A 24,530-nucleotide genomic window follows, 5' to 3' on the forward strand; every position below is an offset into this window, starting at 1 on the left:
TACAACTAAAATGACACACTGGCTACGACACGTCTATCTTATATTTTTGCAACAAAATTACAGGTAGGTACATAATGAATTTCAAGATATAAAAAAGCAACAGTTTTCCATTGAGATTTAATATAAAGAGATAACACTCCATACAAATCCGAGCTAAAAAGTCGTCCCTAAAGAAAGGGAAATGACCAGCGGAGGAAACAATTGTCGTCACGTCAAATCACGTCGACTTTGGCGAGCAAAACATGTAGTCCAGTAAAAAGCACGGACTGTTGACATCGGTCTACTGTAAGTTCTATTCCGTGTGTCACTCCCTTCCGCATACGCGGCACCTTCGTTTGTCGTTAGTGAAACGACTATACGCCTGACTAACTGAGCAGGACAGAGACTACTCACAAATTGGTAACATATTAATAAGACGTTTTTTTACACTAAAATAGCTATTTTAAACAAGTATTAATTAAGAAAAGAGCATTATTTATTGGTAAAAGGTTATACCATCGCTTTTCCAGACCGATTTGTGCAGTATCTTAGCGTAAATAAAGGCATTTTAGTTTAATTGCGAGGAGAAAAATACCCGAAGAATGCTCGTCAAAGTCCGTTCATCAAACATATGCCAATTGGCCTCATGTTTACTCTAGTTATATACCTCAATGCAGTTTTAAATATATAATGTTAGGTAAATACCATCTTCTTGAGTGTGACAGTAGACGGGATGACTCTTGGCTCCATCACCAGCTCCCGTGAAGCCCGCTACTGAGATGGAATAGTTGGTGAATCTCTTCAAACCATTCAGCATTGTCCTCAACTGCGATGTTTGTTTGGTCGCGTGATCTTCTTTATCTGGAAAACATAACTCGGACAATAAACAAACTTTTTAGGCCCAGCAAATACTGGATTTGATTGTTTTCTGATTGCAGAAAGAAAATTGCGATTTACACTTACCATACCACTCTTGGAGTGGAGTATAGAAAACTTTGTATCCCTGGATAATGCCATTTCTTCCCGAAAGAGGAGGAGATTCCCAGTTCACTTGAATCTTCTGAGAGCTCTCAACTGAACAGTGGATGTTATCGGGAGGAAGACTGGGCACTGGAAACACAAATATTTTTTAGTAATTTATCTTAAATTGACAGAATGATGAGCTTTAGCCCTACGGGAAATTGGATACAAAAAATATTTTCTTGCGCTCGGTAAAAATTAGAGCATGAAATTTAAAATTTCTTAAAAATGTACAAAAAAAAATTTTTTAAAATAAAAATGCACTACTTTGAATGACGTCACTGGTTCATAAGAACCAACCAATGATGTGACAGCTGTGAAGGCTATCCGGTTAGTTTATCATAAACGGACCAATGGGAAGAACTAACAGTGAACAACCTCTGACGTCTCACGCGGAGTTATTTCAGAAATCTAAAATTTTGAAAAATCATAGCGCTGATAATACGATACGAAATTTTTATTTTATTTTTTTCGCTTAGTTTAATAGTCTATTAACAAATAAAAAAAGAAAAAAAAAGACACTGAACTTCCTCATTTTACAAAATTACAATTTGAAATTTAAAAAAAATATATATTTACCATTCTAGGTAATATTAATCAGAAACATACAATATTTACAAATGTTCAATGGGAGCAAAACAGTATTGAACAAAAACATTGAACACTTCAGAAAAACAAAAAAAAACATAATTGTCTTTCATTTATTTTTTACGATGCGAATCTAAACAAGTTCAATTTTTAATAGGTATCAAAGTTGTCAAAATTTAAAATTCGAATACTCAGGAAAGCTCAAAATTAGGTACCTAATTAGTGTAATTTAACCCTTAGACTGCTAAGCAGTTTTTTAAGAATCTAATTAGAAATGCTATTTTTGATGTTTGAAGCACTTACTTTGTGGAACATTATTATTTAATATATTAAAATAACATCACTTTGCTTTTATGTACCACTTATAGTTTTATAATTTGACATCCAACTAGTTTTGGCTACTAATTTACAAGTTGAAGTGCCATGACTGCAAGTCATTTTATATATGGAAAACATCACGTACTTTTAAAACTAGAGTTAGAGAACATATGAAATGTCTTAAAAACAGTTTTTTTTTGAGTTTGCTGAACATATCCTAACAAAAAGCCACTCATTCAACTTTGAAGATGGCATCGAAATTTTACATACAAACAAAAAAGGATATGCACTTGATTATTTTGAAATATTGGAGATTAGAAAGGCTGTAAATAAAAATTTTAATTTTATTAATAACCAAATAAAGCTTAGTAATAGTCCTATTTTAAATATGTTCCCTCTCCCTGAATCCAAACGAAAACCCCCTGTACGAGACGCGTTTTCGCCTAGTATAAAGAATAGTGACTGTAAAAATCTCGACAAGGCGCTGGTATTCTACTGCGAGCTGCGATAGGTATCAGTAGCCCGTAAGTATGAATATTTATTCCAAATATTGTCGGCTAACAGTGGCGGCTGGCAGGTTGTAAATCCGCTTCTGGATTCGGCTGAGTCCAGGAAAGGTGCAGTAAAGATCTGAAGACGAAGTGGCGAAGTAATCGGGCAGAGTAGAGTTAAAAGAGAGTGTTTACTGTTTTCGATCGATGTCTTTATTTCTCACATGTGCACATATTTATACAAGGTTACAAAATCTGACCCTACGGTTAACTTAGGTATGGGAATGGTGCCGGCCCCCCACTCTTGCCAAGTATTCTCCCGAGCGGCCAACGTAAATAGGCGCCCTCTAGCCAACGTATAAGCCCTGACCCCCGCCCCGTTCCTCCATTGCACAATCGAGCGCCGACTAGAGTGGACGTGAAAGGGCCGCTAGGTTGACACGCTCCGCTCAATTCGTCCTCTATACGGCAGCGGCCGGTTAGACACGGAATTAGCCTCGCAGACTCATACATACTAGGTTACATATTAAATATAACTAAAATAATGATTGAAACATTTATAATAACATACAATAATAAAATAAAGGACTATGACGTCGGCTACACCCCCTCTCCTCTCTACTCCCGTAACCATGCCCACTCTACCCTCACTGTGAAAATTTAAAATATGTTATGGCATGGTATTGCCGAAACTAGTTGGTTGTCAAATTATAAAAATATAATTGGTACCTAAAAACAAAGTGATTTTATTTTAAAATATTAGAAATGCTATTATTTATATACTTTAAAAATATTTTATCGAATACGTTATTTTCCAAACACACTATTGTTTTAAAAATTAATAGCAATTAGTATTCTTCCACATAAAATTAAGTAAACTAACAATATTTTAATAAATAAATCAACATTTGTTTGAAGAAAATTAGCAGAAATAAAAAAAATATTTGAATGACATGTGAAATATGTAACTTAAAAAATATTTGCATTATTACTTAAAATATTTTTGGTCAATATGTCATAAGTTACCGTCTTCCATTGTGACAGCTGTAACCGGGTGCGAAGCCGGCCCAGAACCGCGAGTGTTGTAGGCCTGGACTATGATGGAGTAAGTACTGAACCTCTCCAGCCCCACGAGAATGGTCTGCCCCCCGCCATGTTGGCCCATTTCTACAGTCTTGAAGTTGTAATTTTGTTGAGGACTCATCGACACAGCATTAGTTAAGTTCACATCCACCTATGTAAATAAAATAAATGTCATGATTTGTGTCATAAAAGTAGCCGCGTCCTCGGAAAACCACCGGTTAAATCTGAGCATGTTAGAGAGCTTGCCCCTATTTTATCTGAGTCGGAGGAGGAGACTTAGCAATATAAAAACACACCCTCTCCAGTCTCTTTTTTTTGGATTGTTATTTTTCACATTAAAAAAATATTGTTTTCTTTCATTTGATACTGTCGACCATGATGTCTTATTAAATAATCTGTATGAGATCGGTTACTCGGATGGTATGTTAAAATTAATGGCAAGCTACCTCCAAAACAAAAACCAATACGTCTCCTACGGTCTATTCGCGTCAGAGTGTTTCCATACTTTCTCGGGTGTCCCGCAAGGCTCAAACCTGGGTCCATTGTTGTTCTCAATTTTCATTAATAATATAAAAAATGTAATTTTGAACTCGCGTTTTCTGTTGTTTACGGATGACTTAAAACTATTCTTAAAAGTGACAACTTCTGACGATTTTCGTCTTCTCCAAGCAGATATATCTAATATATCTGAATGGGGAAGGCGAAACAAACTTAGGTTAAATGTTTCCAAGTGTTCGGTCACGTCCTTCACTAGGGCCCAAAAAACTATTTTTTTCGCTACAAAATGAATGACCAGAATCTGATACGACATCGAATGTTAAGGATCTGGGCGTTAGATTTGTGAGCACTCTGACATTTCATAAACACATAGAGACAATCAGTGCAAGAAGAAGAAGAAGAATGAGCCAATAAAACTTTTTGAATTTTTTATTTTTAAATTGAAGTATTATGGTGAGCTAAAAAATATGGTCGTACAATGTTTAATGATACTTTAAATCTTTTGGCTATAGCTTGAAATGAACTGTAAATGTCGCCTTGAAATATTACATAACATTTTTGAATTTTTCACGCCACGTCCCTTTAAATGTTAAAGTGAATAAACCTGTTTGCTCCCAACATAGTATCCTAGAAGATTTCCATTCCACATGTCCCTTTGTGGTGGTTCCCAGGTAACCACCAGCTCGGTAGAACTTTTAGCCTCTGCTCTGATATCCAAAGGTGCTCCACTCGGCACTAATGAAAAATAACAAAACGAAGGTTAAAATCATCATTTATTATTACTGTTTATCAAGGTAAGTTACAAATTGTTTCACTTCTGAATAGGTAGTAAAACAATTTAAGACGTGTTCAGAATTTTAATTATAAATTAGACCTAAAGAAAGGTGTACACATTTTATATCAAGTCCAAAGGAAAGCTTGGTTCTTATTTTCTAGAACAATTATTTAAGGCTCTTTGAAAACAGCTGAAACATTAAATCATCAATATTTTGAGTGAGTTCAGGTGATTGTATACACAGCTGGGCTGCACCCCTGGATATGGATGTTCAAACCTTGGCATAATGGTAAATGTGCGTAAAGTGATTTCTTAAAAAGCCAATGCCTAGACTTCCTTATTCTTTTCTCAAAAATGTTTTCCCGCTCTGTTGCAATAAATTTCAATTTGGAAAATTAAATGTTTGGGTTTATAAATTAAAGAATGATTTGATATGGAAGGAAACCAATAGCAATAAAGAGGGTGTATTGTTAATCTATCCGGCTCGAAGGACCAAAATTATATCATAGAAAAGTTGAAATAAACGATAACGAAAAATGAAAATGAAAATATAAAATCAACACAGGATGGAACAAAAACCTTAATATTATTAAGTGAGGTAGGAAATTAATAAGAAAAAAAAGTTGCAAGTTTGTAAGTAAAAATTCTTGATGGAAGTTCATTGTAATTTATTATACAAATAAAACACGAGTGATACTTTAATCCACAAATTTGGAATATCCAGTGACCGGTTTCATCGCTTTCGCGACATCTTCGAGACTGGTATCTTTATTAAAGAGTTAAATGTATTTATACAGAACAGAGGTAAGGATAGATAATTCAAAGTTACATGTAAGTAAATTAAATAAAGTTATTTTTATCTTAAGGATCATTATCAACAAATTTTCTTTGGGTAAACTAATGAATTGATATAATGCTATTTTAAACTCATTAAAATAGCATTATATCAATTCGTTGCTAACTTAAACTCATTAAAATAGCATTATATCAATTCATTACTATCAATTCATTGCTAACTTAAACTCATTAAAATAGCATTATATTAATTCATTAGTTAACCCAAAGAAAATTTGTTGATAATGATCCTTAAGATAAAAATAACTTTATTTAATTTACTCACATATAACTTTGAATTATCTATCCTTACCTCTGATCTGTATAAATACATTTAACTCTTTAATAAAGATACCAGTCTCGAAGATGTCGCGAAAGCGATGAAACCGGTCACTGGAAATTCCAAAGTTGTGGATTGAAGTATCACTCGTGTTTTATTTATATAATAAAAGAAAAAAAAGTTTTGTTTTTATTGTATTTTAGCCAAGTAACCGTATGTACGTAAGTACTGGCTGATTTTAGTGTGATGAAGTTGCCACATACTATTGCAAATTTACTTAGATACACTGAGTAACTGGTGTACTTGTAATGTTATGTTTTTAAACGTTGATAAATGTTTTACAATAAAGTTTACCCAAAATCAAACGAAAATATATTATTCGGATTTAATAGATAATGTTTTCTTGAAAAATGTTGATACAATATGTGATCTAGGAATTACCTAAGAATCAAAATTTGTGTTTGATAATCACATAGCTAACATAAAATATAAATCGCAAAAAATATTGGGATTCATCCATAAACGAAACCATTAAAAAAACACCAATCTTCAATAAAATTGTATAACTCTCTAGTAAGAAGTAAAATGGAATATGGATCAACCATTTGGAATTCACATTACATTACCTATATATCTATTGTTGAATCCATACAAAAAAATATTTTCAGACTTTTATCGCAGAAATGTCAACTGAGTTCCACACTGAATAGTAACGAAAAGGTACTTTAACACATTAAGTTCAAAACGTTAGAAACTAAAAGAAACGTAAATGGCCTGTTGTATTTATTTAAGATTGTTAATGACAAATTGGAAAGTTCAAGTTATTTGAGTATTATAAAAGTTGGTGTTTTTATTTAAACAACAATATTGAAAACACAGAGATTGACATTTTTAATACTGGATTGTTTAGGTTTAAGAAATACTTATAAGATGCGTTTTTATATTAATAAATTAATTTGAATAATAAATTAACTTTTTCGTTCCCGAGAATTGATTCTCCCGGGAACAAACGCACTGATGACCAAAAAAATATTCTTTAAATTTTTTGAATAATAATTTTTCTAAACTTTCATTTGTTTAAAAAAATATATTTATCGTTAAATTTAAATTGTATTTTTTTATTTGGAAATTGTTTATAAACCCTGTGTATATAAAAGCCCCCCGGGCGTTAATAAATAATTTATTTTGCTAGTTTTATTTAGGTGCATATTTTATTAGTATATCATTTATTGTTTTGAATGAATTTTTTACAATAATTCAATTATTAAAATTTCTACATGTATATATTTCTTAAAGTTAATAAACAGGCTTATGAAAGCCCTAACAGATTGAAGTAAATGGGTATATATATATGTAACAACACTCAATCTAAACAATCTTAAAATATATTTAAAATTACGAAGGTATAATTATGGCATAATCTAGGCGGATATGGCAAGTGTGTCATCGCGTGTCAGGAGTGACAACACCGCTTGCTTCTTGAATAATTTGATTTAAAGGTATATTTTATTAATGTTTACACGTGTTTATAAAATGTGTTTTGTATTAATGAACTAAGAAATAAATAATACTGATTGAAAAAATACCTTCTTCAAGTGTTGTGACCGGTATAACTTGGCTAGGCTCACTCATTCCCAGCCGATTTTCAGCGATTATTCTGAGGTGATATGACTTTGCTGGCCTCAGGTTCTGTACCGTTGCAGTTGTGGAACTTCCGGGAACCACAACCTTTTGAGGCTGGGAAAGCCAAGGATCTGAAATCAAAATGGCGAAGTGTAAAGTAATAGGGAAATATCACATACTACAAATACCGATAAAAATATATGAAATGAATTAAGAATAATTGATTGTATTTTCAAAATCAATATGGATATTGTGGAGAAATGTTTTCATACATGAATGTAAAAAAGAAATTTAATAAAAAAACGGTACTCAAAATACGCGACGTGTTTGGCCTTGGCTTTTGTGACGTCAAGGTTCGTGATAAGGTTCTAAATCAATTTCAAGCCAGGAACAAATAAACATGAATCGTGACGTATTAGGGTCGAGGTCAATGGAATTACCGTTTTTGCGGGAATTTAAAATTACAAATAAAAAAATATTTTTTTTGCTAGAAACTAATAATTAACAAAACATTTTTTGGTTCACTGGACATTATTTACGAGACCTTTATTAATTTTAAAATGTAAAAAAGTGATATTTTCCTATTATAATATACCAGAAGGCGCGAAGGACCAAGTTTGTATACATTGTACTGTGTCCAAAAGTCCCCCCTCTATCCGACATACCATCTGCGCGCATGCGTAAAGTGGCCGCGAAATGTTGCTTATTTATCATATTATTTATTTATCTTATATATATTATCATAACAGAAATAAAAGGTCATTTTGTTTTATCACAAAAAAAAAATACTGACCAAACTATAAACAAAACAGGTGCTATTGGGCAAACGTAATTTAAAAAAATATGTATTTGGTAATTAAGTAAATTAATACCATTTAATATTATCTGGGGAATTATTAACCGGGCGAATAAATAATACATGGATGACTGTTAATGAGATTCTTTAACACAAAACCGAGCGGCGTTAAATTATGTTTGTAAAATATTAACTTCACTAGCGATAATTATGAATGACTAAAAATTCGTAAAATGAGCTACCAATAGTGGGAAACAGTTAATCTAAGCTAGCAATTAAAATTTCAAGTGTCCGAATGAAATATTAAATTGGGCGAAAAAAATACTAAGGGAGTTTTTTTTATTTATTTTTTTATATCGGAGTTGCTATATTATTAACCTTGCTGTATTATTACAAGGTTTATATTTAAAGAGTGGATTTTTCTGCAATAAAATATCTTAAAATTTATCTAAACTATTGGGATCAGGAGGGATATATTAATGTGGGCTAATCAGGAACTTCTCAGCATTTGCTCGCGTGGAGAGGAAACCACTTAAAACTCTTCAAGAGAAGCCGGTCTGTTGGCAGTAGTCAACAGGCCTTCCGGACTAAGGGAGTGACTATACAACGGATTTGAGTAAATACATGAGGTGCTTCAAAAAATACCGTTTTGGGATGTGTTAGGTTTCTTTAAATATATATATATTTGGACCCCTGTGTTTAGTAGCCTTACGTGTCATGTTCAAGGCTAAGGTACTCGGAAAAAATCGTTTTTGTTTTTCTTGGAAATGGGATGTTCGATCACTGATTTTGGTTTATTACCCTTATGAATCCAATCACCATTGTTCCAAAGTTCAAGAACAATGGCGCGTGATAACTACTTTTAACTACAGTCTATTTTTCCTGCATTCTGCTTCAAGATTATGGCGTTTTAAACTGAAAAATGGGCACTGAAATAACAGATGTTCGATACTCTGTGAAGAAATATCATCGCATGGACAATAGTCATCATTCCTTAATTTAAACTTAAAATCATATTTGTTCATTTAAATACTACCCATATTTTATAAAGGCTTATTTATAGAAAGCCGGGTAAAAAATTGTCAATCAATCCACAATACATTCCTACCTCTGATTACTTTGTACTTGTGCTCTGCCGTACGTATTGTAGATTTATGTAGCTACATGATACCTTGGGTATATTGGACAGTTTAAATTAGATTCTCACTGTACCTGGTTTACTGCTAAACAATATAAATACATTCTCACCTGTGCCCGCTTTGTACTGGACAATATAGTTGATAATAGGACTATTCCCGGCATAAGGTTGACTCCAAGATATTTGGATGCTTCTGGATTGTTGATCGTTGATTCTTATGTTCTTAGGCATCTCCGGAACCTGAAATAAAGAACATAATATATATTTTTTTATTCCAGTGAAAATGCCGAATAATGCAGATTGTAACAAAAAATGTAAACTGCTCTTTTAAAACAGTTACCCTTCCGAAACACCTAAAACAGTTTAACAAAAATAAATTAAATCTTAAAAAAAAAGTAAATCATTATCACTAATCGCAGAAGTAAATAAAATTCAACGCCCCACCGCACCCCCTTACCGCGCTTCGTCCTAACTTAAATCTTTATCTATAATACCTACCTACTCGTATTATAATCTCCTACGGAAGAAGTACATACACATATACGCATTAAATCTCCCCGGCTCGTCTGCACCCCCCCCCGCGCAGTCCCACGACCTTGAAGTCGTTATAAAATAACACAAAAACTAAAGGTATTTCCACAACGGAAAGGCAAATTAAACTGAAACAGTGTTATATGCAGTTGTAACCTTTAAGGCATTGAAAAAAAAGGGAAAACTGTTTTAAATAAACTGTGAAGACTCACAACGGTGTAGGCACACCGTTTAAAAACAACTGCGTTTCAAATAAATCCTTTTTAAATATTACTGGTGTTAATTTTTATTCTTTTGACACATCCATCCAAACTAAATACAATATTATCGGAATTTACATACACTAATGAGTGAATCAACGCACTACCTATTTTTCTAAATTGCCGACCCTGCCGTTTGTATAAAAGGAAACTCATATTTACTATGTGGCTCCATTTTAGTGTAAGCTCGTTCGCATAAACAATGTAAGTAAAAAAGCCTGCCCGCGCAATAAAGCATGTGCATTTAAATGAACAATTTCTTGTATATACAATATTGATAATTTTACGTGAGTAATTTATTATAAATGTTAAATTTATAATCGATTACATTTAATAAGCATATAATCCTAATGTAAAGGTCTCTACTTGCATTTAATAAAAGGTTCCGATAAAATACATGAAATAATAATATAAAAATAATAAAAAAATGTTTTAGAAAATGAGTAATTTTTTATAATAAAATGCTTCAAATATAAACTTTATTTATGGAGTAATTTTTTGTTTATTAATTATCAAAAATTGAGCAACGGAAAAAACTTTAATATTTGTACATATTATATTTGTATTCATAACATAATATTTAATGCCATAAGGGAAATGGGGAGCCAAAAAAATAATTTAAATTGAGATTTAAAGGAGAGGGGAAGGAGTTGCCAACTGCCCTAAACTGTTATTTTTTAAACGTTTTCACGAGAAAATATGTGTAATAAATTAAATCAAATTAATGGCCAGGAAAGATAAAATAATATGTTTTTACGGAAATAAAAATACTATTGTCGAAATCAATAATGACTACGAAAAAATATAAATAATATCAATAATTCAACGCAAGGGTCCAATGTCTTGCAGGGCACCCGCTGGCATAGCGCGGGTTTAAACTGTGCAACTCGGTTATAAGCTTAGACTATACCCTGTCTGCGTAATCTATAAGTGTGAAAGCACTACAATTAATTTCATTTCATGTAAGTGATGGGAGTTTTTGTTAAATAATGGAAAAGTTCATGGGTTTTTTACTATTTTTTTTATTTGTGAATGGACAATCAAACTAATACAAATATTACTATTTCCATTCTTATGTATTGTATTATCAGCGCAATGATTTTTCAAAGTTTTGTAATTACTCCGCCAGTGACGTCACAAGCTCTATTCGGTAAGTTCTGCTGCTATATTGCAACACAACAACGCTATAATAGATCATTATTCACATTAACTGAAGTTTCAAAATATTTAATTTTTATTAAATCATTTTTATGATTTTTTTCTTACAATGCTCCTTTTTAAACCAATTTTTCATAGTACTGAACTTCCTCATTTTTATAGAGTAATAAATGAAGAAAACATTTCTGAGCGAAACAGAACTAGAACTATGGACACGTGTTTTCGACTCGACGACTACTCTCAGATACAAATCCTGAAAAGGAAACGAGTGGAAATGAGTGAGCACTGTTCTCAGGGTAGAAGAAATGGAGGCGTATCATACATTTAATACCTGACACCCCGACAGATTAACACGCCCAGCATTGAGCTAGACAACGAAAAACAATAAAATGGAGATGGAAATAAATAAAAGTATTGTTAAATACCTCTTGCACAATCAGTTGGATGACCATTTCATCCTGCCCAAAGGAATTGCTAGCAAAGCAAGTGAGCGTTCCTGTATCTTGACGATATGTATGCAGTATCCCCAACTCTGACACCATTCCATCGTCCAATACTTGCTCTCGAATGGAATACCTGCAAAATAAAGAAATCTTGCAATATTAATAATTTATTACAAAAAGTATTAATTAAACATATAAGACAGTGTAATCTGAATCTAATCAATGCTATATAAGTTCCTGAGCCTCAATTATGATGAGACGGTAAATTTAACTTCTGTACTATCTACATATATCTTACCTCGGTATGTTCTACCTACTTGTCATATCGACATCATATGATCGAAACAAGCCAATAGAATGACCGCAAACAATTAGTCCGCGTTCCTTACGTCATTAATATTTAAAATAGTTCTCATTTATATTTTAAATTGGCTTCTGTAATTAAAAATGCTCACTTTAAAGCAATCGTACACTCCAATAAATCCCAATTCAAGCAAAAAATGCTCGCTTGAACATGAATTTTGCATGACTTTTGGGAATCACCTAGACGGTATGCTTAAAGATCGTCTGTATGTAACTACCGATCGACTACAAAGCCGGCTTCTTTAACGTCTCGATACATACATTCGGAAAGATAGTAAAACAGATGGAAAAAAATATAATAACCAAATAATTTTTTTAGAATTGTAACTTTCTGACGCATATTATCTATGTCTGACGCCTAGATTATTTGTTAATAGTACCTTTTTGTTAATAAGACAGAATCTAACGACATTATTTTCACATCTAGGCGTTCGTTTTATTAAAGTGACAGTTATATCGGAATTTAATTCGACTTCAAAACTTACTTATTTTTCTCTCATATTTTGAATAGGCTTTTAAGAAAAAAAGTGCCAACCTCAAAACGATTAAAGATTTTAATAAATCATAATTAAAGGAAAAATTTCTCGGTGGAACCAAATTTTTGACACTTTTAATGCATAGATAAACGTGTCGAGGGGTTCTAGGCCCGTCGGTATAAAATGATGTACTTACATCAAAACTTGAGGGGGTATCGGTACTATACTTTTGTAGTCGGAGACTTTTATCTTCAACTATGACGTCATACTGAAGCTATGTCATTTTAGAGCGTAGATATGTGTACCGTGACGCACGCTTCCCCTTGATTCATACCTATCCAAAACTTGAAGATGGGGGGTCGGTAGTATATCTTTATAATCGCTAGAGGGAATTTATCTTCAACTATACCCGTCAAGGTGAAAGTATGACGTCTTTATCTTCCCATCATAATCGAGGCCCAGGTTTAACCGGTGGTCCCCCGAGGATGCGGCATTTAGATTTTTTCATGATGTAAAGCATCAGATTCGCATAGAATGTGTATAGATGTTTCATTATCTGCATTGCTGAACCTATATCTGAAAGTTTTAGAGAGGTTCATCCTAACAAAGTTGGCGATGTAAAAATGTCTTTTACCTCTGGTCGACTTGGTGGGTGATGGCGTGATGGTGCTGGTTCCTCCAGCTGATGTGGAGGGGTGTATCCCCCAGGGCCGTGCACTGTAGATGGGCCTGCTCCCCAGCCACAACTTGAACTTGTTTATTCTTGGCTGGGAAGTATGCAGGGGCTAGAACAGAATTGAAAAACAACCGTTTTAAAATTAAATTAACCACGTGTCTTAGCGGAATAATTCGATCATTAGAAAATGTGGTATCACATTATAATGTTTTTAAAACACATTATATTGCAACTGAAGATATTACTCCTATATTGATAAAATATATCTTTCTATCGATAAAATTCTTTTTGATAAACGACTCAATTTATTAATCACAAATATAATTTCTGCCTAATACCACGCGAGCTGCGGGCAAAAGATAGTTAATAATAATAAAAAAATAAATTAAAGCCAGCCTACTTAGTATACAATAACTATTACCTTCCAATCTATTATAATCTTCTCATATAGAAAATTTTGGTAATTCACTAAGAGGATTGAAAAGTAATTTATTATCTATTGGTATGCCTTGATAATTTATTCTTAAGTAATTTTTCGCTACGCTTTTTATTGCTTCTTTTCATGACTTTTGTTATTTTGTTTTAAAGTACTATTTTTCTAATATAATAAGAAAGTTTAGTGATTTTTTTAATATTCTATTTTACTATGCCAATTTTTTTATTTTAATGTACCTATCTCTTTTGCATTCTTATCGCTATAATTTTTTTAAATTTTGAAATTACTTCTCCCGTGACGCCACTAGTTCTCGTCGGTGAGTTATCGTGACATTTAAAATTAGAGCCTTGTGGCCATCAAAAAATCTCTCTTCAATCTGCGCCTCATGTCTGAGGATGGCGACTACGCCTGACTCCAGGCATGGCTCGTCTGTGGACAGTCTCCCTCCATCCGGAATAGTCTTGTGCTCGTCTGTAGGCATTCTCATAATCAGTGACTAAGCCGCTTCATCTTGTCGGTTGACGTCCACGCGACCTTGTCCCTTCGACACTTCCCAGAAAAATAGTTTTCTCCAAAATATACTACTAAAACTACACGTTAAAAAAATGGCTTCCCGGTAACCGGAAGCCTATCACAATACATGTCAACGCTGCAATTGTTTGGTTGATTACAATGAAATTTTGACGTCCTTCAAAGTAGTTCATTATTATTAAACCATTTTCATTATTTTTTCACTATTTCCAAAAATCTTCGCCGTCTAATTAAATAATCTCGTTTTTACCGCGTGTAGGAATTATTTCATTTCCAGTTTCCCGTAGCACTGAACTTCCTCGTTTTAGCTTTCTTTATTCTATAACGCTTTTCTTCTTGTGTGTAATCTATATGTACGATAATATGTCTAGTTGCCTGTGATGATAATGTACCTAGTTCAGTGGTTTTAAAATATTTTTTAAATTGTTATAAGACTATTGAACTAAGCCAAAAATTATTTTTTTTTACTTTTATGTATCGTATTATCAGCGCTATGATTTTTTTTAGTCTTGTATTTCTGAAATAAGTCCGCGTGTAACTTCTCAAGTTCTCTTCCACTTCTTCTCGATCAGTTTGCCGATTGGTCTGTTAGCGGAAAGTACACCGAAAATCATTCACAACTCCTCATATCATTGGAAGATTTTAAAAATATTTTTAAAAATAAAAACCTTTATTAGCATAAATAAACAATACATTCAAATGAAACACTTAAGGTTGAACTTGCCAAAAAAGAGTCTGGCTCCTTGTGTTTGGCAAGTTTACAAAATAACATAAAAAAGAATAAAAAAATGCGAAACAAAATAATAAAATAAAATAAAAATTGAACAATTTAAAAAATTGAGAAAATATAACACTAAAAAAATTGAGATAAAAACGCAAAATTTATAAAATTACAAACACAGGCATATTATGTTAAACATACATCTTTATTTTCAAAATACAGTTAATGTTAATTATGTCAAGAAGCTTTTCTTTTCTTTTCTTTTTATCCTTAAATTTTCCATAATTTATTTCTTTACGAAGATTTTGTGGTAAATTATTGAAAAGCTTCCGTCCTATGTAAGCATAATTATGTTTGGTCGTGGTAGTTCTAATTCTCTGTAGAGCCGTGTGAACCGTGTGATTCGATTTATATAAATTAGTGACATCGTTCAAAGTAATATTTTTAATTAATTCGGCATTCACTTCGTAACACTTCATTATAAATTATTATAAAAAACAATCTTTAAATAAACATATTCAACAGAGATGAAGAACATTTAAGAGAAGGTAATATAGAAGTCTAGGCATCTACGGGGCTTATGACCTGTCAATGGCTGGTTTAAGTGGCCATTTTACACACTGTGTAACATTCACCATTCTGCCCATATCTGAACATCTATATTCCTTAAATTCTTTCATCTGTTGATGTCTGTGAAGTTAAAGAGCTGAAACCTTTATTTATGCGGGTGAGATTCATCTAATTGAATTATTTCACCTACATACTAGGCAACGCCTGAAAATTGAAAAAATAACATTTTAACCTGAGGATATTAGAGCGCTCGCTCCCTACCTAAAACTTCAAGGACCTGGGCATGGAGGGGGAATTATGTCTTTATTTAATATAAGTCTAAAATTGAAAAAATAACATTTTCAGGCGTTGCCTAGTATGTAGGTGAAATAATTCAATTAGATGAATCTCACCCGCATAAATAAAGGTTTCAGCTCTTTAACTTCACAAACATCAACAGACGAAGGAATTGAAGGAATATAGATGTTCAGATATGGAGAGAATGGTGAATGTTACACAGTGTGTAAAGTGGCCACTTAAACCAGCCATTGACAGGTCATAAGCCCTGTAGATGCCTAGACTTCTATATTACCTTCTCTTAAATGTTCTTCATCTCTGTTGTAATATGTTAATATAAACAGCTCCCCAGGGAGTTGAATCCAGTCCTTGTCTTAAAAAATTTTGGACATACTCAAAATATTGTTAAATAAATCTTTGTTATTAGTTGTACACTATTAGTGTTACTAACAAAGTTTTATTTTCACAATAGTCGTTCAAAGTAGTTGGTTTTTATAAATATGTATTGTGATTTTTTTTGTACGTTTTCAAGAAACTTTGCCGAACAACTTAACGCTCTTACTTTTACCGCGCAGAAAAAAACATTTTTCGTATCCAATATCCCGTAGGGCTGAAGTATCTCATTGTAATAGGGGTCCATACTTATGAAAAGACTGCCTATCACAGCGTAACATTATTTAAGGCTTCTCGTGGTTTGACCGACATTTGAAGAACGTTCTCCAAATAATAATTTAAGGAATATAATATAAAATATGAGGGATATGTAAAGTTAAGCAGCGTGTAAAGCGGCATAAAGTCGTGTGTAATCCACGCATGGATGCCAGTGAAAGCTCTCGGCCAGCGGAGAGGCGCCTGACCGTGTGATTCGAGTTACGGATGCAGTCGGCCAGTGTGCGGCGCCCTTTACAGGGTTCCTGCTTTAAATTTAAAGTTCAAACGGTCCGAATTTCGAATCGAATATGGCCAGTAATTTTTCTCTAGAAAATATACAGCGGTACTCAAATCGACCATGCAGTAATAATGGACCATTAAAATGTCGATTTGTGTGGATTATATCTGTGAAGTGCTCGATTAATATTATTTAGATTGATATGAAGTATGATTTATGTGGCAAATAAATGTTTGTCGCAAGAGGCAAAACTAGCAGTTCACAATAAAGTCCTGATCTCGACCCTGAAGTAAGGGAGCGAAGTATGGGCAAACAAGAATGAAAGTAGGCTGAATGCTGTCGAAATACGATCTCTCAGGCGAATGTGTGGTAAAACTATGTGAGATAGATGTACAAATGTCGAGATCCGTACATTATGCAAGGCTGAGATAAGTATTATCCACAAAATCAAGAAAGGAGCTCTGCGTTGGTTTGGACATGTAGAGCGAATGGACAGCGAAAGAACGGCTAAAAATATTTACGATGCGAATGTTGATGGATGCAGAAATAGAGGAAGACCGAGATAGACATGAGATGTCCAAATCCAATGAATACTTGAAGATGGGCATGTTAAAGGTAGGAATAATCGGCGCGCGTGTATGAGCAGATGTATGAATGTAGAGGAAGCGAGATCTGTATGCAAAGATAGAGTGGTGTGGCGTTCTATCCTCTGCCTACCCTTACGAGGAAACGGCGTGATGGTTCGTTTATTTTGTTTATAAAGTATTATTTGTCAAATATGGATATATCGAATGAGGAATTTCAGCCCAACGGGAAATTAGATACAAAAATGTTTTCTTGCGCGCGGTAAAAATAAAAGAATTGAATTGCGAAACAAAGTTTCTTGAAAATGTACCAAAAAAAATATATCTTAATAAAAATGAACTGTTTTAACGATGTCACTTGTTCGTATTAATCAGCCAATAATAATAGAGTTGTGGAAAATGTCCGATTTGCTCACCGTCAACGGAACAATCGGCAGATCTGAAATAAAATAAGCGGAAGATAATCTCTGACGTCACATGCGGAGTTATTTCAGAAATTACAGAGAGGGTGTCAAAAAAACAATGCTCAAATACCGTCACCAAGACTGTCGGTCATCGCATATACTCTTAAGAGAAAACAGGGCTCTAAAATGGACTTATTTGAAATATTTTTATGAATAATTTTTTTTTTTTTTTTTTTTTATTTTATTTATTGGGGATATCAACAGTAATACATGTAACAAAAATACAACAAATAAAATATACAGAGAATAAAACCAATGACAGATAACCACAGAAATACATTAAATACACGTACAATACATACTAGTGTGTTTGTGTGAGTGTAAGTGATTGAGAGGATGAGCGTTATATTGGAATGAGGGTGGACATGTGTGTAAATATTGCACAAGTGTCAAGTGTCGAAAATATAAATATATTTAAAATATTAAGAATTAGAGATAAAATACAAAAAAACAAAATAAAATAAGATAAAATAAGACTTTATTATTGAAACTAAGTATAAGACAAAAAAGTATGTTTTAAGACGCGCATTTTAAATGTTATTTTTTTACAATCAAATGGATCAATAAGGAGAAAGTTCAAATTATATTTACTAACAAAACGTATAAGTGGAGAGATCTGGGCATAGTTCGTACGAACTGCTGGCAGATGAAATAGAGAGCTCGATGTGTGACGGGTGCGGTAGCCGGGGACATTTAATGATAACTCCGACAGAAGAGCCGGATTATCAAGGCGTCCACTAAGTATTTACGTCAATTTAAATAACTGTATGGACATTATGTCGTTCGTATTGTTCTCTATCAATTCAGATTTTAACTACATACTTATTTTAACACGAAAAGAAGAAAAAAGCTTATATTCGATTCGGTTGCAAATTTTGGCCCATCCCTGATTTAAATATTAATCATAAATTATTACTCAACCGAATGCACACGCTTCAACGTTTAAACTCAAATGTTTAATTTAAATGGGGTTAAAAATGGAGTTTTAGTCCCAACACTTATGTTTGGAAGTGAAACATGGAACTGGCTGAGGAAGGATAAAAGCAGAGTGAACGCGGTCAAAATGCGATGTCATAAATGAGTGTGTGGGAAATCAACGCATGACAGGGTTACGAATGATGAAATTTTGAATGATGAGGTAGTCTAGCCATGTAGAACGAATGGACGACGAAAGCATGGTATAACAGATATACGCATGGGGAGAATGAACGGTAACGTACGACGAGGACGACCAAGAAATGCTTGGCATGATCAGATAAACCAAAATTTTAAGTCAGGTGCTCAATCACAAATGTTTATCACGTTGAATAAAAGTCCAGTAGCTCAATCACAAATAACTATCGACGTGCTAATGAGCGACGTGATAACAATTTCTTACCATGGTTGTTTATCGTATTTGCGATCACAATGGAACAGCCGTAAACACTTAATATTAAATGTCAAAATTTTTACGTTTCGCGACGTATAATCCTGCTGCGCAATCACATATTTGCATTTCACCTGTATAAATATGGAAAATATTCCAAAACGGTTTTTTTTTACTATTATTTATCATGCTATTTGTGGTTGGCAAGCCAAATGTCAAGAAAAGCTGTCGTAATTTGATTTTCACTTTTTTTGTATTATGTACTCCTTACTATTGCAAATCCAATATATTTTATTATTTTTTATAGTAAACGCCGATTTATCGCCAATGAACTGTATTTATTTACGAGGAAAACAAAAAACAAACCGACACGAGCGTTGACTTAGAGATTACACACGCGTTGACTTATGACTGCGATAACTTAAGCATGTTCATTGTTGTTCATTGTGATCGCTCAAATGCTTAGCATGTTTTTAAGCAAGTCGATAGTTATTTGTGATTGAGCTACTGCACCATTATTAAATCAATAAGAATTTTTCATCGCATCGGTAATTACCGACAAGTGCGGCCGCAGTGATTGAGCTGCCAGTCATGTCAAAAGCAGACACAATCGAAGGGCGTGTATGACAAGATATACGAATGTAGAAGAAGCTAGGAATGTATGTCAGGGTAGGCGTGTGTGGCGGTCCATCCTCTCTGTCTACCCTTGTGGAGCAATGGGGGTGAGGGTAGTAGTAGTAGTCATCATAATGATCAGCATTTCCTTTCCGCAGATAATGGTGCATAAGGTACTGCATTGGTACACCAATCGCAGCACATATTAAACATTTTTGTTACTAAAGGTAAGCTGATCATTTTTAAGCTTCAGGTTCTAGTCGAGGGACTATGAAATCGAGGTTTTACTGACAAAATACATTAAGTCATTAAACAAGTTACGGGATAATCGCTTTTAAAATTAAAAGCTTTTTATTCCATCAATGCATTATTTCTTCCACAATTTTCTTTTATTTTAATTTTTTTTAAAGCTCAAAAAGAGTTATCTTTAATTAAGGCATAACAATTTGCACATTTATATATAAATGTTTGAAATGTACAAAGACTTCACGCATTCAGCGTCAAGTTATTTGAGGAATCTGAGATTTTAGATCTTAGATCTTGTCTTGAGGGAGTAATTTTTTTTTTGTCCTAGCTTTAATTTTATTAAATTGTATTTTATTTTATAAGTGCCTGTATTTATTATTATAAATTGTATTTACCATCGTTAGAATGGACTGCACAAGTCCGTCAAATAAATAAATAAGGCAATTATACATTTTTAGAATAATAATGTATGTGAAAGCAAATTATTCTACCAAATTCCAAAAGGAACATTCTCACACTACCAGAAGTCAAAATAGAGGATGGGTCACGTGGCCCGATTTTTTTTATTTTTTTTTTTTATTTTGTCTTTAAATAGTACAAACATAATAAATGAATGTCCTGATATTAACTTATATCTAATTATTATTAAAACATATACTAATTATTTACATTTTTCAAACGATATACGTACATTTAAAAAGAAAACTTCTATAAAGCTAACATGAATAAGATTACTTTTTAAAATTTATCTGCTAAACACATGTTTTTTAAATTGACATTTAAATGAAATAATATTTTTTGCTCTCTTATTTCCAAAGGTATTTCCTTATAATATAACTGTACAGCTCGGTGCATCAATGAGTTCTGTGTACTTGTTTTCCTACGAAATGGTAGTCTTACTTCATGTTTATTTCTTGTTTTATACACGTGTTCACATTGATTAGAAAAAACCTTTTGAGTCAACTCTTTTGAGGTATAACCATTAATCATTTTATGAACAAAAAACATTGCATTAAAATATATTAGTTGACGTACTGTCATAATTTTTGCTTGTTTCAGCATCAACTTTATTCTGGTGTATTTTTTTTTTCAAAATTACCCTCATAGCCCTATTCTGCAGAACAGTAAGTTTATTTTTTCCCCTTCAGTTGCCAAAAACAAAATACTACTACAATAATTTATATGAGGCACAATTATGGAGTTATAAATCATCCTGCACGAATCTGCAGTTATATATCTTCTGATTCTTCCCATAAGAGAAACCTTCCTTGCTATCTTATTTGTCACATATCTTGTATTCTGGGAAAAAGTCAATCTAGAATCTATTATTATCCCCAAATATTTTATCTTTTTCACTAACTTTAATATTTCTGCATCCATCATTATTGTTGGTGAAATAGGATTTTTTTTATTTCCTATGTTCAAAAACTTAGTTTTATTAGTATTCAGCTTAAGTTTATTCTTCTTCAACCATATTTCGATATTTTTAATTCAGAGTTTGTGGTCACGTGGATCACAAACTCTGAATTCGGGCAAAGAAGTTTCAGGTGTCTGGGGCACAAAATATTTAATATTTTACCCTAACATTGCAAAACCATGACCCGAATTAAATGAAATAAATTTGTAAAAAAATGGTTAATGGTTAACTGTTAAGGTAAGGGAGAAAAATCTAAAAATTTACTTTTAAACATTTAAAAATAATAAATCATATAAATTAATATTTCATAATTTTATAATAAATTAACTAGTAGGTGGTAATGTTATTGTTTATTTTGCATAAAAATGTCTGCCTTAAAATAGGTTGTACCTAGTTAGGCAGACTAGACATGATCCAGAGAAATCTATAACCTAAGTGTGTATGTAGTAGAAAAAGTAATTGATATTTTTGTTATTAAACCATGATTATTATGTATATTATTATTATTTTCTCAGTAAAGCCTCGATGTATTTTTAAAAAATACACAAATACATATGTGCAAGTTGTTGATTTCAAATTTTATGCTATTCCTAGAATAAAGATTATTCTTTTAAATCTTAAAAAAAAAAAAAAAGAAAATTGTGGGATGAATAATGCGTTGAAAGAATAAAAAAGCTTTAAATGCGATTTATTTATTTTCGTACACAAGTTTACTGTATATTATTTGAGACATAAGTCCCAACTTCATGAAACTAAAAGTCCTGCGTTAATATGGGATTATTCTGTAACTTGTTTTAATGACTTAAAGCATTCTGTCAGTAAAGCCTCGAAATATTCTAGGGTAAAAACACCCTTTTAAATAAATATTTCATAGCAACCGTGTCGAGAATCGAACCCGAGACCTATTTTATGGTAAGCAAACGATCTGACCATTACAGCACGAGGTTGACTAGTGTAGTCCTTAAAATAAAACTTGATTAAAATGACAGCAGCCAAACTAATGTGACTAGTGATAGGAAAGTACTGATCACTGACCATGTACCGATAAAATCGATTTTCTCAGTTTTTTCAAGCAGACATGAAACTCTGTTTCCGAAAATTGATATAAAAATGTAAAAACAAGCATGTTTTAGTGTGTTTAAGACAATTATTCACCAAAAAATAAGACTTTATGTAATTATGTTGGTTTATATGTCAAGCATTGTATTACAAATTAATTAACATGCCAGATACGAATGATTTTTCGTGTCAATATTATAAATCAGTCCTTAGACGTTACTACAAAGTTATGTCGTCACTTTTGCTGACAACTGTCATTCTAATCAAGCTATATTTTAAGGACTATAGTAATAGTAGAAGCTATTAGGTATTTGAGATAATAAACATTCGTGGTGGTAGTCAAATTGCCTATACGGATTTAAGCAGGCGCTAACCCATTTCGATGGCATGTACACATGCGCCCTCTGTGTCATACCTTCTAAACTAGCAATATATTTTCTTCTGCAGATGGCGCCAGATGGCAAGCGCAGATTTCCGGGAAAAATATAAAATAAACACTTCCCGAAACATTTGGTTTTTCCCGCCGTAAAACGTAGCATTTTTTTGTTTTATGATCCAATAAACAAAGCAGTGTCTGTTAGGACAAATGAGGGCAAATTTATACAGGAACAGAAAGATTTTACACCGGTTGAATAAATAAAACAATTTAGTCTAATAATTCAATATCTTGAAAACTCCAAAATAAAAATAAATTAGTTATTGATGACATCGGAAAACAATGAAAGCGCCTACCCGTTTTCCTGAACTAGTGTCTTTCTTTAGTTTAGCTTATTATTCATTTTAGTTTTTTTTATTTACTATAAATTGCTATTTTTTTGTGGTTCAGTGTGTTATAACAACTATCATCTATAAAATGAACTCAAACGACGTACCTTCTTGAGATATTATATTGTGTAGCTATATTATCCATTAATTTAACACATAACTTAAATAAAATTTTACAAAAAATAGCACAATAAATTCAGTCAGTATAAGGTATTCTCATTACGATTGAAATGTCAACTGGCTGATTTGTTCTACAAATGAATAATGCCAAAAACGGTCGCGTCGAGCGCCACATGTGTTGCGAGTCATATGTCAAAAGTGAAATCATCTTAAAGAAAAATTGTACTTAAGAAACAATGTTTGAAATACCGTTTTCCAAATAGAGAATCTTCAAAAAATTGGTGTAATCTGCAAGTTTACTCTAGGAGAAAAATCCTGCTCCTGGGTTTAAGATGTATAGTAAACTTATTTGTATGAAGAAATAAGCTGGAGTTATCGGCTAGTTTCTTGGTAGACCGCTGGCGCTGGGCGCGCTTTATTAATATTTTTATTTATATTTGGAGAAAAATACAAATGGTGGCAATGATTGATTTATAAGAAATAATAATTCTTTGTTGGTTTTTCTGTAAATAAAGTAGCCGTAAAACATTAAGCTGCGCATAATCGCTTTTACACACGGTTCGCCCCTGCCAGATGCACAACGAATATATAATTTACAACGTCAAAATCATTCGTAAAATCAAGGCGACAATAACGGCCCATACAAATAGTAAGCAAAAATACCAAACATTGTAGACGAAACTGAATATTGACGTCACGAGTGCCGCGAGCAATCATGCCGCGTTTTCGTTAAGGCGTATTAAAATAAAGAAAAAAAACTTTTGAAAATACAATTAATTTTACTTTTTACATGTCACATATTTTTATCGGTACTTGTAGTATGCAATATTTGCATTCTAAAATTAAGCTCGATTTCCACATTTGACCACTCTTACTTTGATCGCCACAATAATATTGACAACTAGGTACCTCAAACCAAGTCACTTGACAAGACATTTTGAATACATAACGGACAGTGTTTCATACAAAATCACGCGGGTATTTGTGATCCATAAGTAATTCGCTTAAGATTAAAATATTAATTAAATTATCAATGGATTTTATATTTAAAAAAATATTTTATTTACATAGTGCACAAAAATTGCCTTTTACAAAACTTACAACATAAACATATTTTAAAAAACAAACATTTGTTTTTACC

At 32.6% G+C, this 24,530-nt stretch overlaps 1 protein-coding gene across 1 annotated transcript in view; it reads right to left on the reverse strand.

Annotated features, from left to right (window-relative positions):
* Positions 1-24,530, reverse strand: part of Dscam4 (Down syndrome cell adhesion molecule 4) — a 226,023-nt gene that overhangs the window by 20,178 nt on the left and 181,315 nt on the right. The window contains exons 15-22 of the mRNA XM_088224468.1: positions 13,289-13,439; positions 11,798-11,948; positions 9,534-9,663; positions 7,453-7,620; positions 4,582-4,712; positions 3,423-3,630; positions 943-1,089; positions 685-840 (exon numbers count right to left, since the gene is read on the reverse strand). Of these exons, the coding sequence (XP_088080594.1) occupies positions 685-840; positions 943-1,089; positions 3,423-3,630; positions 4,582-4,712; positions 7,453-7,620; positions 9,534-9,663; positions 11,798-11,948; positions 13,289-13,439 (1,242 nt within the window). The remainder of the gene's footprint in view (positions 1-684; positions 841-942; positions 1,090-3,422; positions 3,631-4,581; positions 4,713-7,452; positions 7,621-9,533; positions 9,664-11,797; positions 11,949-13,288; positions 13,440-24,530) is intronic.

Source organism: Micrasema longulum, unplaced genomic scaffold (genome assembly GCF_059751315.1).
Source record: "Micrasema longulum isolate JH-2025_06_02 unplaced genomic scaffold, ASM5975131v1 h1tg000284l, whole genome shotgun sequence".
NCBI lineage: Eukaryota > Metazoa > Arthropoda > Insecta > Trichoptera > Brachycentridae > Micrasema > Micrasema longulum.